Here is a 14971-nt window from a genome sequence, read left to right as displayed (position 1 = left end):
TCATTTTTGCTTTTTTTTTTTTTGCCTTAGGAGACAAATCCAAAAAAAAATTGCTATCATTTATTTGTTTGTTTTTTTGTCTTTTTGTCTTTTCTAGGGCTGCTCCCTTGGCATATGGAGGTTCCCAGGCTATGGGTCTAATTGGAGCTGTAGCTGCTGGCCTATGCCAGAGCCACAGCAACAGCAGATCTGAGCCACATCTGCAACCTACACCAAGCTCACGGCAACACCAGATCCTTAACCCACTAAGCAAGGCCAGGGATCGAACTCACAACATCATGGTTCCTAGTTGGATTTGTTAATCACTGAGCCACGACGGGAACTCCCCCCCAAAAATATTGCTATCATTTATGTCAAAATGTTCTGCTTAAGTTGTCTTGAGTTTTATGGCTTCCAGTCTTATATTTAGGTCTTTAATCTATTCTTAGTTTATTTTTGTGTGTAGGATGTGGAAATTTTCTAATCTCTTTTACATGTAGCTGTCTAGTTTTCCCATCATCACTATTTTCCATTGTATATTCTTGTCTCTTTTGTTGTAGACTATTTGACCATAGGTGTGTGGATTAATTTTCGGGTTCTCTGTCCTGTTCTGTTGATCTACGTATCTGTTTTTGTGCCAGTGCCATGCTGTTTTGATGACTGTAGCTTTGTAGTATGGTCTGAAGTCAGGGAGGTTATGCCCTCCTGCTTTGTTCTTTTTTCTCAAGATTGTTTTGGCAAAATAGGAACTTCGTGGTTACATATAAATTTTAGGATTGTTTGTTCTAGTTCTGTGACAAAGGTCAGAGATATTTGGGTTGGGATCACATTGTCTATAGATTGTTTTTGGTAGCATGGTCATTTTAACAACATTAATTCTTCCAGTCTAAGAGCACAGATATGTTTCTTTGTATCATCTTCAGTTTGTTTCATCAATGTTTTATACTTTTCAGAGTATAGGTCTTTCACCTCCTTAGTTAACTTTATGCCTAGGCTATTTTATTCTTTTCGATGAGATTTTAAATGGGATTTTTTTAAAACATTATGATTGTTCATTATTGGTGTATAGGTAAGCAACAGATTTCTGTGTATTAATCTTGTATTCTTCAACTTTAATGATTTCATTTTTATTTTTATCTTTTGTCTTTTTAGGGCCATACCCATAGCATATGGAAGTTCCCAGGCTAGGAGTGGAATCGGAGCTATAGCTGCCAGCCTACACTACAGCCACAGCAACAATAGATCTGAGCCACGTTTGCGACCTACACCACAGCTCACAGCAATGCTGGATCCTTAACCCACTGAACAAGGCCAGGGATTGAACCTGTATCCTCATGGATACTAGTCAGATTCTTTTCCACTGCGCCACAATGGAAATTCCTACTGAATTCATTTGTTCTAATTTTTTGGTGGAGACTTTAGGGTTTTCTATATAAATTGTGTCATCTGCAAATAGTGACAGTTTTATTTCCTCCTTTCCAATTGGATGCCTTTTATTTCTTTTTTAATTTTTTTGGTCTAATTACTGTGAATAGGACTTTCAATACTATGATAAATAGAAGTAGCGAGAGTGGGCATCTTTGTGTTCTTGAATTTGGAGGAAAGGCTTTCAGCTTTCACTGTTGAAGTTATTAGCTATGGGTTTGTCAAAAATGGCTTTTATTATGTTGAGATATGTTCCCTCTATACCACCTTTGATGAGAGGTTTTATCAAGAATGAATGTTGAATTTTATAAGCTATTTCCTTACTTGTTAAAATGATTGTGTGATTTTTGGTCTTTCTTTCTGTTGAAGTAGTATATCACATTGATTGATTTGCAAATATCATGCCATCCTTGTGTCCCTGAAACAAATCTCATTTGATCATTATGAATGATACTTTTTATATATTGTTAGATTTGGTTTGCTAATATTTTGTTGAGGATTTTTCAGTCAATATTTGTCAAAAATATTGGCCTCTAATTTCCTTTTTTTGGTAGTGTCTTTGATTTCAGTCTAGGATAATTGTGGCTTTGTAGAGTGAATTTGGGAACATTCTTCTCTCTCCAGTTATTTGGAGTAGTTTGAAAAGGATAAGTATAAGATCTTTTTTGTATGTTTGGTAAAATTTTTCTCTGAAATGTCCTGGAATTTTGTTTCCTGGGAATATTTTTTTAAATTACAGATTCAGTTTTACTATTAGTAATTGGTCTGTTCAAATGGTGTGTTTGTTTGTTTCTTTTTTTTTTTTTTTTTTTTGATTTTTAGGCCCACACCTGTGGCATATGGAAGTTCCCTGGCTAGGGATTGAATTAGAGCTGCAGCTGCAGCCTACACAACAGCTCATACCAATGCCAGATTTTTAACCCGCTGAGTGAGGCCAGGAATCGAACCCACATCCTCGTGGATGCTAATAGAGTTTGTAACCCACTGAGCCACAACAGGAACTCTGGTTTGTTTCTTCTTCTTTTTTTTTTTTTTAAATGTTTTCTGCTATTTATTTATTTTTTTTTTCAGGACCACACCTGGGGCACATGGAAGTTCCCAGGCTAGAGGTCAAATCGGAACTGCAGCTGCCAGCCTACACCAAAGCCACAGCAATGTGGGATCTGAGCCATGTTTGCATCCTACACCACAGCTCACGGCAACACCGGATCTGCAATCCTCTGAGCAAGGCCAGGGATTGAACCTGCATTCTTGTGGATACTAGTCAGATTTGTTTCCACTCTGCCGCTGTGGAAACTCCCTGGTTTGCTTCTTCTTGATTCAGTGTTAGCAGTTTGTATGTTCTTAGACCTTTGTCCATTTCTTCTAAGTTGTCCATTTGTTGGAATATAATTTTTCATAGTATCCTCTTGTGATATTTTTATATATTTGTGGTATTGGTTATTTCTCCTATTTCCTTTATTAGTTTATTTGGATTCTCTTTTTTCTTCTTGTTAAGCTTGGCTAAATGTTTATCAATTTTGTTCATCTTTTCAAAAAACCAGCTCTCTGTTTTATTCATCTTTTCTACTAGGTTTTTTTAATTTCACTTTATTTCCTCTCTGATCTTTATTATTTCCTTCCTCTTAACTTTGGGGTTTGTTTGTTCTTCTTTTTCTAATTCTTTTAGGTGGTTGTTTAGGTTTGAGATTTGTCTTGTTTCTTGAGGAAGATCTGTATAACTATAAACTTTGTTCTTAGATCTGCTTTTGCTGCATCGCATAGATTTTGGACAATTGTGTTTCAGTTTTCATTTGTCTCCAGGTATTCTCTGATTTCCTCTTTGATTTCTTTATTGAGGCTTCTTTTTTTTTTTTTTTTTAAGTAGCATGTCGGTTTCCACGTTTGTCCTTTTCCATTTTTCTTTCTGTAATTGATTTCTAGTTTCACACCATTTTGGTTGGAAAAAATGCTTGATATAAATTGTATTTGCTTAAGTTTGTGGAGACTTGTTTCCATTTTTCCCATTTTTCTTTCTGTAATTGATTTCTAGTTTCACACCATTTTGGTTGGAAAAAATGCTTGATATAAATTGTATTTGCTTAAGTTTGTGGAGACTTGTTTTGTGGCTTAGTGTGTGATCTATCCTGGAGACTATTCCATGTGCACTTGAAAAGAATGTGTATTCTACTGTTTTTGGATGTAATGTCCTTAGATATTTATTATATCCAACTAGTCTATTGTGTCATTTAAGACCACTGTTGCCTTATTGATTTTCTGTCTGGATGATCCATCCATTGATGAAAGTGTGGTGTGAAAGTCTCCCGAGTTACTGTCGACTCTCCCTTTATGCCTGCTAGTATTTGCTTTATATGTTTAGGTGTTCTTGACTTGGATGCATATATGTTAACAAATGTTCTACCCTATTCTTGTATTGATCCCTTTATCAATATATAATGCCCTCCTTTGTCTTTTGTTATAGCCTGTTATTTTGTCACTACCTCTGGTTTGTTTTTTATTTATGGCTATGCCCACAGCATGCCAAAGTTCCTGGGCCAGGGATTGAACCCATGCCACAGCAGCAACAATGCTGTATCCTTAACCAATTGCAACACCATGGAACACCCCCTGCTTTCTTTTAGTTTTCATTTGTATGAAATATCTTTTCCCATCCCCTCATTTTCAGTGTATATATTTTAGCTCTGATGTAAGTCTCTTGTAGGTAGCATATAGATGGGTCTTGTTTTTTGTCCAGTCATACACTCTTTTGTGTATTCCATTGACATTTAAAGTAATTATTGATAGATATGTACTTACTACCACTTTATTACTTGTTTTCTGGTTGTTTGGTAGTTTTTCTCTGTTCATTTCTTCTTTTTGTTTCTTTTGTGGTTTAATGATTTTATTTAACTTGATGGTCCTTTTTAGTTTTTATGTATCTTTCATAGGTTTTATTTTGGGGTTCATATATGTTGAACTATATCTACTTTTTAAAAATGGAGTTCCCGTCGTGGCACAGTGGTTAACGAATCCGACTGGGAACCATGAGGTTGTGGGTTCGATCCCTGCCCTTGCTCAGTGGGTTAACAATCTGGTGTTGCCGTGAGCTGTGGTGTAGGTCATAGACGTGACTCAGATCCCGTGTTGCTCTGGCTCTGGTGTAGGCTGGCGGCTACAGCTCCGACTGGACCCCTAGCCTGGGAACCTCCATATGCCATGGGAGCAGCCCAAGAAATGGCAATAAGACAAAGAAAAAAAAATAATAAAAAATGGTAGTCATTTAAGGTCAAATCCATTCTCTTCAGAATCTACATTTTTTTACTCACTTCCCCCACATTTTCTGTTTTTGATGTCATATTTTACATCAAAATCTGTTTATTGTAAGTTGTAGTTGCTTTTACAGTTTTTTGTCTTTTAATCTTCACACTGACTTATGTAGTGGTTGATCCTCAGTCCTTACTATATATTTGCCTTTCCTGGTGGGATTTTCTCCTTTTCTTATAGATTCTTCTTTTCCACTTAGAGAAAACCCTTTAACATTTAACATTTCTTGTCAGTTTAGTATTGATGAACTGTTTTAGTTTTTGCTTGTCTGAGAAATTCTTTATCTCTTCTTTGATTTTAAATGATAATCTCGGTGGGCAGAGTATCCTGGGTTGCAGGTTTTTTCCTTTTAGAACTTTGAATGTATCATGCCATTCCCTCTGGCCTGCAGGGTTCCTGAAGAGAAATCAGCTGATAGCTTTATGGGGATTCCCTTGTATATGTCTTCTCTCTTCCTTTCTTTTTTCTTTTTAGGGCCACACCCATGGCATATGGATGTTCCCAGGCTAGGGGTTGAATTGGTGCTACACCTGTCGCCATATGCCACAGGCACAGCAACTCTGAAACCGATCCTTATCTGTGACCTACACCACAGCTCATGGCAACGTGGGATCCTTAACCCACTGAGCAGGGCTGGGATTGAACCTGTGTCCTCATGGATACTAGTTGGGTTGGTTACCACTGAGCCACAATGGGAACTCCTGTCTTGTCTTTTCTTGCTGCCCTTAGAATTTTCTCATTAACTTTTGCCATTTTTTTTTGTCTTTTTTTTTTTGTTGTTTTTGTTTTTGTTTTGTCTTTATGCCTTTTGTAGGGCCGCTCCCGTGGCATATGGAGGTTCCCAGGCCAGGGGTCTAATCGGAGCTGTAGCCACTGGCCTACACCAGAGCCACAGCAATGCCAGATCTGAGCTGCGTCTGCGACCTACACCACAGCTCACGGCAACGCAGGATTGTTAACCCACTGAGCAAGGGCAGGGACTGAACCTGCAACCTCATGGTTCCTAGTCGGATTCGTAAACCACTGCGCCACGACGGGAACGCCCACTTTTGCCTTGGCATGAGTCTGTTTGGGTTCATCTTATTTGGAGCCCTCTGTGCTTTCTGTTCTGGATGTCTGTTTCCTTCACGTTTGGGAAGTTTTTAGCCATAATTCCTCAAATACATTTTTGTTCCCCATTTCTCTCTTCTTCTGGACTACTATAATGCAAATGTTGATATACTTAATGTTACCCCAGAGAGTTCTTATACTGTTTTCATATTTTTACCTTATTTTTTCTTTTTTTGGCCACTCCTGTGGCATGTCGAAGTTTCTGGGCCCAGGGACTGAACTCGGGTGCCACTCTAGCGACCTAAACCACTGCAGTGACAAAACGAGATCCTTAACCTGCTGCACCACAAGAGAACTTCCTGTTTTAGTTTTATAAAATCTGTTTTTCTTTTTGCTGTTCTGACTGGGCAGTTTCCAGTATTCTATCTTCCAGATCACTTATGCATTCTTCTGTGTCATTCAGGCTACTCATTCTTTCTAGTGCTTTTTTTTTTTTTTTCTTTAATGGCTGCACCCATGCCATATGGAAGTTTCAGGGCCAGGGATTGAATCTGAGCCTCAGCTACAACCTATGCTGCAGGTGCAGCTATGCCAGATCTTTTAACCCACTGCTCCAGGTCAAGGATTGACCTGCCGTGAGACTGTGCGCCCCATGCCTTTGTACCACTGCCGTGACCTGAGCCGCTGCAGTCAGATTCTTAACCCACTGTGCCACAGCAAGAACTCCAAGTGTATTTTTGCAGACGTGGCTCGGATCTGGTGTTGCTGTGGCATAGGCTGGCAGCTACAGCTCTGATTTGACTCCTAGCCTAAAAAGATACACACAAATTCTATGTTCAGCGGTTCCCTTGTGGCTCAGCAGATTAAGGATCTGGCATTGTCACTGCTGTGGCTCAGGTGGCTGCTGTAAAAAAATTTCTATTTATGTATTTTTTGTTTTGAATTCTTTATCTGGTAAATTGTTTATTTCTGTTTCACTATTATTTTTCAATGGTTTTCCTCTTGCTGTTGCAATTGAAAGAGCAATTCCTCTGTCTTTTCATTGTGCTTAAATTTGTCTGTTTCTGTGAATTTAGGTGAGATAGTTATGTATTACGGTCTTGAAGGCATGTTCTTTTTTTTTTTTTTTTTTTTTTTTGTCTTTTAGGTCTGCACCCACAGCATATGGAGGTTCCCAGGCCAGGGGTTGAATTGGAGCTGTAGCTACTGGCCTGCACCACAGCCACAGCAACTCCAGATCCTAGCTGCATCTGCAGCCTACACCACAGCTCATGGCAATGCCAGATCCTTAACCACTGAGCAAGGCCAGAGATCAAACCTGCATTCTCATGGATACCAGTCAGATTTGTTTCCACTGAGCCACGATGGGAACTCCATTGGAGGCATGTTCTTATACGTATATGTAGACTGTGTGCGCCCCATGCCTTTGGTGGGTGAGCTGGATTTGACACTGGGATGTGAGTCTTTCTTCAGGGCATGCTGACAGCTGTCATCTTTGTAGGGGGTGTGGCTGGATAGGGAGGGACTGGAGCTAGTGTGAGGGGGGCTTCCCCTCTCTGGGTCGAAGTCTGATCCCCAATTGCTGGAGCAGAAGCCCTAAGTCTCAGGCCCAGGCTGGCTGTGTTCCCTTTATGTGTGTGTTTTACCCTCTTCCACATGGGAACCCTTGCCCCAGAGCTGGGGAGTATTGACAAGGTGTGGTCCGGTGGGCTTTCTGCTTGTGTCAGAGCTGCCTGCTGTGCAATGCCTGTGGAGGCGCTGTAGCTATTCCCTTCCTCTGCTCAGCCTCGGGCTCAGGTCCACCTTGTCCCTCACAGCCATCGCCTCACCTCAGGCTAAGATGTGCTGTGATGTAGGCAGCCACCAGAGCAATCCTCCAGCTGTCCTTTCCACCCTGTGGGGGAGGCCAGCACGTGTGAGCCCCTCACTGTGGAATCTGGAGTCTGGGCTTCCCGCAGCCTTCCTGTTAGTCCCACTGGTCTTCCAGCCAGCCAAGGGGCGCTTCTCCCATGATTAGGACCCAAACCTGGGGCATCTGATCTGAGGCTTTCACTGCTTACTCTCCAGGGCAGATCTCTGCCCTGCAGTCTCCCTTTTCCTCTGAGTTCCTTCCTAAGAGCACAGTTCCTGATCTGATGGCTTTTCTTCCTGTCCTGATTACTTGTGGATCTTTCTTTCTCTGTCTTTTTTTTTGGGGGGGGGTTCTTATTAGGGCCACTTCCGAGGCATATGGAGGTTCCCAGGCTAGGGCTCGAATTGGAGCTGCAGCTGCAGGCCTACACCACAGCCACAACCATGCCAGATCTGAGCCGTGTCTGTGACCTATGCAGCAGCTCATGGGAATGCCGGATCCTTAACCCACTGAGCGAGGCCAAGGCTCGAACCCGCATCCTCATGGATACTAGTCAGGTTCATTATTGCTAACATACAACTGGAACTTGTGTGTGGATCTTTCTTATGGCCTGGGTTGCACAGGAGTTTTTCTGCTGGTTTCCAGTGCGAATTATTCTGCATGTGGGTGTATTTTTTATGTGTTTGCGGGGGATGAGTGGTGAATTCCATGTCCTCTTTACTGTGCCACCTCTTGCCATCTACACCTTTGGCAAATTATCTGTTGAAATCTTTTGCCTATTTAAAAAATTGGATTATTTCATTAAGTTGCAAGACTTTTTTCTATATTCTCATTACAAGTCCTTTTCAGATACATGCTTTTTCCTCAGGATGTGGTTTTTCAGTTTTCTACCAAGTATGTTTTGAAGAACAAAAGTTTATTTCTATGAAGTCCAATTTATTGACATTTGTGGCTTTTTTTTTTTTTTTTTTTTTTTTGTCTTTTTGTCTTTTCTACGGCCGCACCCGCAGCATATGGGAGTTCCCAGGCTAGGGGTCTAATCAGAGCTGTAGCTGCTGGCCTACACCAGAGCCATAGCAACACGGGATCTGAGCTGCGTCTGCGACCTACACCACAGCTCACAGCAACGCCGGATCCTCGACCCACTGAGTGAGGCCAGGGATCAGACCCGCAACCTCATAGTTCCCAGTTGGACTCATTAACCACTGAGCCACGACGGGAACTCCATTTGTGACTTTTTGACATATCTAAGAATTGAAGAAATCTTTACCAAATCCAATGTCATTAAGGTTTCTTCTTTGTTTTAGAAGTTATATCATTTTAGCTTTTATATTTAGTTCCCTGATCTATTTTGATTTTTAAATATGGTATGAGCAAAGGATTGAGGTTTATTGTTTTGCATGTGACTTTACTGTTATTTCAGCAACATCTGCTGAAGAGTTTATTCAGATGGAGAAACTACTGAATGGCCTTGGCCCTATTCCATTGATCTGTCTGTCATTTTTTTTTTTTTTGTCTTTCTATGGCCGCACCTGCAGCATATGGAGGTTCCCAGGCTAGGGTTCCAATCGGAGCTGTAGCTGCTGGCCTATACCACAGCCACAGCAACACAGGATCCTTGGGAGTTCCCGTCGTGGTGCAGTGGGAACCTCCATATGCCTCAGGAGCGGCCCAAGAAATAGCAAAAAAAAAAAAAAGACCAAAAAAAAAAATTAAAGTTTCATTTTTACATGTAAATCTTTGATTCCATTCACATTTATCCAAGTCATCTTCCAGATGACTATTCAGTTGTTGCTACACTGTTAATAGATTTGAGATTCTTAACTTTATGGTGTTAAATTTCTTTTTTCTTTCTTTCTTTATTTTTTTGAAATGGCTGCACCTGAGGCCTATGGGTCAAATTAGTGCTGGAGCTGCAGCTGCGGTCTACACCACAGCCACAGCAACAACAGATCTGAGCTGCATTTGTTACCTAACCGCCAGATCCTGAGCGAGGCCAGGGATTGAACCCATATCCTCATGGACACTACGTTGGGTTCTTAATCTGCTGAGGCACAACAGGAACTCCTATATTAAATTCCTATGTGTATTTAAGGCTGTTTTTGGACATCCTGTTCTTTTTCATTGATCCATTTATTTAGGAACCAGAATCATACCATTTTAATATTTGGTTTAGCTACTCTCCTCTCATTGATATAGGAGGAACTTTTTTTTTTTTTTTTTGTCTTTTTGCCTTTTTGAGGGCTGCTCCCGCAGCATATGGAGGTTCCCAAGCTAGGGGTCGAATTGGTGAGCTATAGCTGCCAGCATACGCTAGAGCCACAGCAACATAGGATCCGAGCCGCATCTTAGACCTACACCACAGCTCACGGCAATGCCGGATCCTTAACCCACTGAGCAAGGCCAGGGATCGAACCCACAACCTCATGATTCCTAGTCGGATTCGTTAACCACTGCGCCACTATGGGAACTCCAGGAGGAACTTCTTAACATAAAATTTATGTATGCTGCTTGTGGGGGATAAAAAAAAGTCTATGAATTCAATTAAATTCTGTTTATAATTTTGGGTGTATATGTATATGTTATCCTTCCTGGGGAGAAATCCAGAAGTTTCATTAGATTCTCAAATAGATCTGTGACTTTAAAAATGTTGAACCTCAGGAATTCTTATCATGGCTCAGTGGAAAAGAATCTGATTAGTATCCACAAGGATGCAGATTCGATCTCTGGCCTCGATCAGTGGGTTAAGGATCTGGTGGTGTTTGCTGTGGTGTAGGTCACAGACACAGCTCGGATACCATGTTGCTGTGGCTGTGGTGTAGTTCGGCAGCTACAGCTCCAGTTCGACCCCCAGCCTGGGAACCTCCATGTGCCGCAGGAGTGGCCCTGAAAAGACAAAAAAAAAAAAAAAAAAAATGTTGAACCTCAGATCTTGAAAAATGTTTGAGTCATATACCCTTATGCAATCCCTCAAGAAGTTATTTTTATACTCAGATTTCTTTATGAACTGAGTGTAAGTAATTGCTTTACACACAATGAATAATAGCTGGAAGGTGCATGAAAGTTGATACCATTGGTTGTCAGAAGTTGGGAACTAGTGCTTAAGAAACAGGTGGGAAGGAGCTTCATTATTATACCCTTTTATATCTTTCATTTCCAAGCATATGATTATATTAGCTTTTTTAGGGCTGCACCAGCGGCATATAGAAGTCCCCAGGCTAGGGGTCGAATGAGAGCTGCAGCTGCCGGCCTACACCACAGCCACAGCAAGGCCAGATCTGAGCCCTGTCTGTGACCTATGCTACAGATCATGGCAACACTGGATCTTTAACCCACTGAATGAGGCCAGGGATTGACCCTGCGTCCTCATGGATACCAGTCAGATTGGTTTCTGCTGAGCCATGATGGGAACTCCTTTTGAAAAAGGTGAATAACATTTAAAAAATTAGGGTGACCAACTGGATGGTTCTTCTGTGTTGTCTCAAGAATGAGTTCTATAGAAAGGGAACAGAGCCTGGTTATTTACTATTAGCTTTTTAAAATTATAGCACATCATGCTGGACTTCTTTGTTAGATGGTTAGCTTCCAAACCACTGCCAATTACGTCATACCTGGGTCGGATTTTTTTTTTTTTTTTTTTTTTTTGGTCTTTTTTTTTGCTATTTCTTTGGGCCGCTCCCACGGCACATGAGGTTCCCAGGCTAGGGGTCAAATCGGAGCTGCAGCCACCGGCCCACGCCAGAGCCACAGCAACACAGGATCCGAGCCGCGTCTGCAACCTACACCACAGCTCACGGCAACGCCGGATCGTTAACCCACTGAGCAAGGGCAGGGACCAAACCCGCAACCTCATGGTTCCTAGTCAGATTCGTTAACCACTGCGCCACGACGGGAACTCCGGATTTTTTTTTTTAAATAGTAAAAATATGAATGTGTAAGGTGCTTGTATAGACTGAGATAATATGTGTAAAGCATCTAGTACAGTTGTTTCTTCTTTTTACAATGTAATTTTTTCTCTTTACAGGGAGTCTGAAGATACAGTATTGCTAGTCCTCAAAGAAATCTACCAAACCCAGGGTATCTTCCTTGATCAGCCTTTACAGTAAAAATGAATCACTTCTGGCTGCTTAATGTAAGTTTTTAAATGTCATGTATACATATTAACATAGGGCCCAGAATTCGCCTATACTTTTTGTGGCCTGTCACCAAGATTTAGGTTATTAATTTACTTTTAGAGGAACTCTGCTTAAAATGCATGGGGCAAAACCACAGCGGGCCACTTAGAGAAAGGTTAGTGTGTGCATGTTTTGCTAGCAACTTTGTCCAATAACACTTACCATTTGTAGGATCTTAACTTATAACCTTTTTTTTTTTTTTTTTGGTCTTTTTAGGGATGCACCCCAGCATATGGAAGTTCCCAGGCTAAAGGTGTAATTGGAGCTGTAACTGCCAGCCACAGCCACAGTCACTTGGGATCCGAGCTGTGTCTGCGACTTACACCACAGCTGACAGCAGCACTGGATCCTTAACCCACTGAGCGAGGCCAGGGATCGAACCTGTGTTCTCATGGCTACTAGTCGGATTTGTTACCACTGAGCTATGAAGAGAACTCCTGAACTCAGAATCTTAATAGTTCTGATCATCTAGAAGTTACCATGGCAACACTTAAAGCTTTCATTTCAAACAGTCCGTCCTGGGATTTTCCTTACTCAGCATTTCAGTTAGCCGTGTGCCGGGAAAGCTTGCGTGTCAGATTCTGATGTTCTCTCTGGTTGCCTTCCAGCATGATGACCTCTTTTCCACTCTCTCCCCTAGACAGACACAGGGATCCTTCCCCAGAAAACCCACCTCTTGTCACTGGAGTTTCCCTCTCCTCAGCTGCGTCATGTCCTGCATGCTGCCTGCCACTTACTCACCACTGGGCTGTTTGGAAGAGAATCTTCCTCTCTGGAAGTGAGTGGAAAAGCAAAGGGAAGGCCCTCTTACTTTTGACCACTGGCTTCATGGAAACACTTTGTAGCTGGGGGTGGTTTGCATCTTTAATTCTTTGATGATGGCGTTTAGGTACCGCACTTTATTACTTACTACCTGAGATGTTATAAAGTCTGTTTTATTTGGGGTCGGGTATAAATTTTTCTAGGAAATCACCTCTCATCTGCCGAAAATATTCTATGTAGAAGTGGACTTTTGAGATTCCGAAGGCATTTTGGGGTCCACTCATCCCTCTCTCATGGGGGTTCTCTGCATTCGAAGGCTACGTCTGAGTGGATGAGGGATGGACTGGTGGGCAGTCACATTCTTTCAAGCCAGCTGTTGTTTCCTACAAGTACTGTATGAAGACAGACAAAAACTTGTAAATACTGTTGCCTCTACTGCTGACTGACAGATGTATTGCGAGGACTCATGATGCTGTTCATTGTTTTTATAGCCGTTTGAGCCACTCTAAGAATCTAAAATGGACCCTTTAGTTCACCTCAGGTGCATCTTTATAAAGCAGGGGTGTTAAATATCCTAGACCTGCTGTTTTATCTCCTGCTGCAGACTGGCAGACTAGATGAAGTCTGACTTAGTTATTTGTTAGTTGTCATGTTAAGGATAAAGTTAAGGGCAAAGTTATAAAAGCCGACAGTCCTGAAATTACACAGCTCAGGCTGCTTATTATGAAGAAAATCCTTTAGTGGGACCTCGATGGGGAAACGGTTTGTGTCAGCCACCTGCCACATCCCCTTGGTTGAAGGTAGTATTGTGTGTCCTCTTGAAAAGCATAAGGTGCCTGTAGTCCCGAGTGCTGTGACCCAGGCTCAGGGCCCGACCCTGCTGGTGGAGCAGTAGGTCTGGCTACTGGGAGACACTTACCCTGAAAGAAAAATCTGTGTCCGTGGGGCCAGGAACAGCTGTTGCAGAGCTGGGGTCAGAACATGCATGCAAGATGTACCCTGAAGATGGGCAGGTGTAGGCTGATGTCTGCTCACCACTGTGCTGTAGGTATTTTTTTTTTGTCACTGGTCAGTTTGTTGTCGTTGCGGTTCTCTTTGTGAGAGTCCTTTACCTTCCTCTCTCAGGTTCCTGCAGGCCCTGGTGGATAGAGTGGCGTAGGCAGGCCAGCTGTGTTTTGCTTTTTCTGTTGCTTGTAAATGTACCATGGTAACCAAAGCCCAGGCATTTAACATCCACACAAGCCATCCCTTCGGCAGCAGTGGTCTTCCTCCCTTTGTGGTGGGTGACTTACCCCAAGAGAGAAGGTTGGGTAAGGTGAGCGCCTTTCTTTGCCCATGTGCTCATAGGCTGATGCTGACCACGCCACTGAGCAGTTCAGGCACGTGAAGTGCTTTATTTTCTTTACCACAGAAACTCTGAGTTTGAAGTACAGGTTACTGGGAATCAAGGGCCACATTCAGTATATATTATAAAGGGGATGCTTTCATCAAATTGCTCTTCAAGTTTAGAGTTACTCTTCATGTTAATGGAGTAAGTACTATTTAAGAATAAACCAAAGCACAAGCAAGAGTGAGTCCCTGTAACCAAAGATGAGCAGCATCACCCTGGGTCACTAGATAAACCACTGTTTGTACACAGAAGAGTTTCCTTCTTGGTGGTGAGGGGCAGGTACCTGGGAAAGAGCTTTATATCCTGTCTGTCCACCTGTGCTAATATCGCAGATGTATATTACACAGAGTAGTGAGCCTGATTTAAATTCCTTACTTAGTCGTATATTATTTGCACCACTTAGGTTGTATCATGTACAATCTCTTGACCAAGCCTGTTTTTAAACTCTGGTAGAGTATCATTTTATACATATTCCAGCTGCAGAAATGGTATTGCTTAATCTCAGCAAGAGATTGTTTGCATGGAAAGATTAATAGCACAGATTCGCTTTCTAATATTTTGCACTTTTTGAAATGTTTGTTTTTTATGCGATTATTTAAAACTTTAGCAAATACTGAAATAAAACCATACTGACCTATACTTTCCTGGGCTCATCCATCGTAAAGTAACAAGAATCAATACAATAGCCATTTCTCTTCCCCTATGTATTACTAAAACGAATTTAAAAGAAGTTTGGGGCAAGAACGAATATGCAAGTTCTTTTCCCTTCACTGGTGATTTATTTATTTATTTTGGCTACACCCACAGCATATGGAAATTCTGAGCCAGGGATCGAATCCAAGCTGTAGCTGTAACCTACGCCACAGCTGTGGTGATGCCAGATCCTTTAATCCACTGGGCTGGGGATTGAACCCACGTTTCTGCAGTCGGATTCTTAACCCAGTGTCACCATGGTGGGAACTCTGTGACTGGTGATGGGACCCACAGCGATTATAAGGTAAATACTGAGATGTTCCTTAGCCACCACTAGAGGTA

General features: G+C 41.8%; 1 protein-coding gene across 7 annotated transcripts in view; it reads left to right on the top strand.

Annotated features, from left to right (window-relative positions):
• The window catches only part of DDHD2 (DDHD domain containing 2), a 52482-nt gene that overhangs the window by 25505 nt on the left and 12006 nt on the right, over nucleotides 1–14971 (top strand). For 5 of the 7 annotated variants that reach the window (XR_002339363.1, XR_002339362.1, XM_005671773.3 and 2 more), the window contains 2 exons: nucleotides 11634–11741; nucleotides 12425–14575. Coding sequence is in view for 4 of the 7 variants with exons in the window: in XM_005671773.3 (XP_005671830.1) it covers nucleotides 11634–11715 (82 nt within the window). In the remaining 3 variants the exon portion in view is untranslated. Of the gene's footprint in view, nucleotides 1–11633; nucleotides 11742–12424; nucleotides 14934–14971 lie in introns of those variants that run through there. The other 2 variants (XR_002339364.1, XM_001925923.5) reach the window with 2 other exon arrangements.

The sequence above is a fragment of the Sus scrofa genome, chromosome 15, assembly GCF_000003025.6.
Source record: "Sus scrofa isolate TJ Tabasco breed Duroc chromosome 15, Sscrofa11.1, whole genome shotgun sequence".
Lineage (NCBI taxonomy): Eukaryota > Metazoa > Chordata > Mammalia > Artiodactyla > Suidae > Sus > Sus scrofa.
The sequence above is the reverse complement of the archived record's forward strand: the minus strand, read 5'-3'. Positions and strand labels throughout refer to the sequence as shown.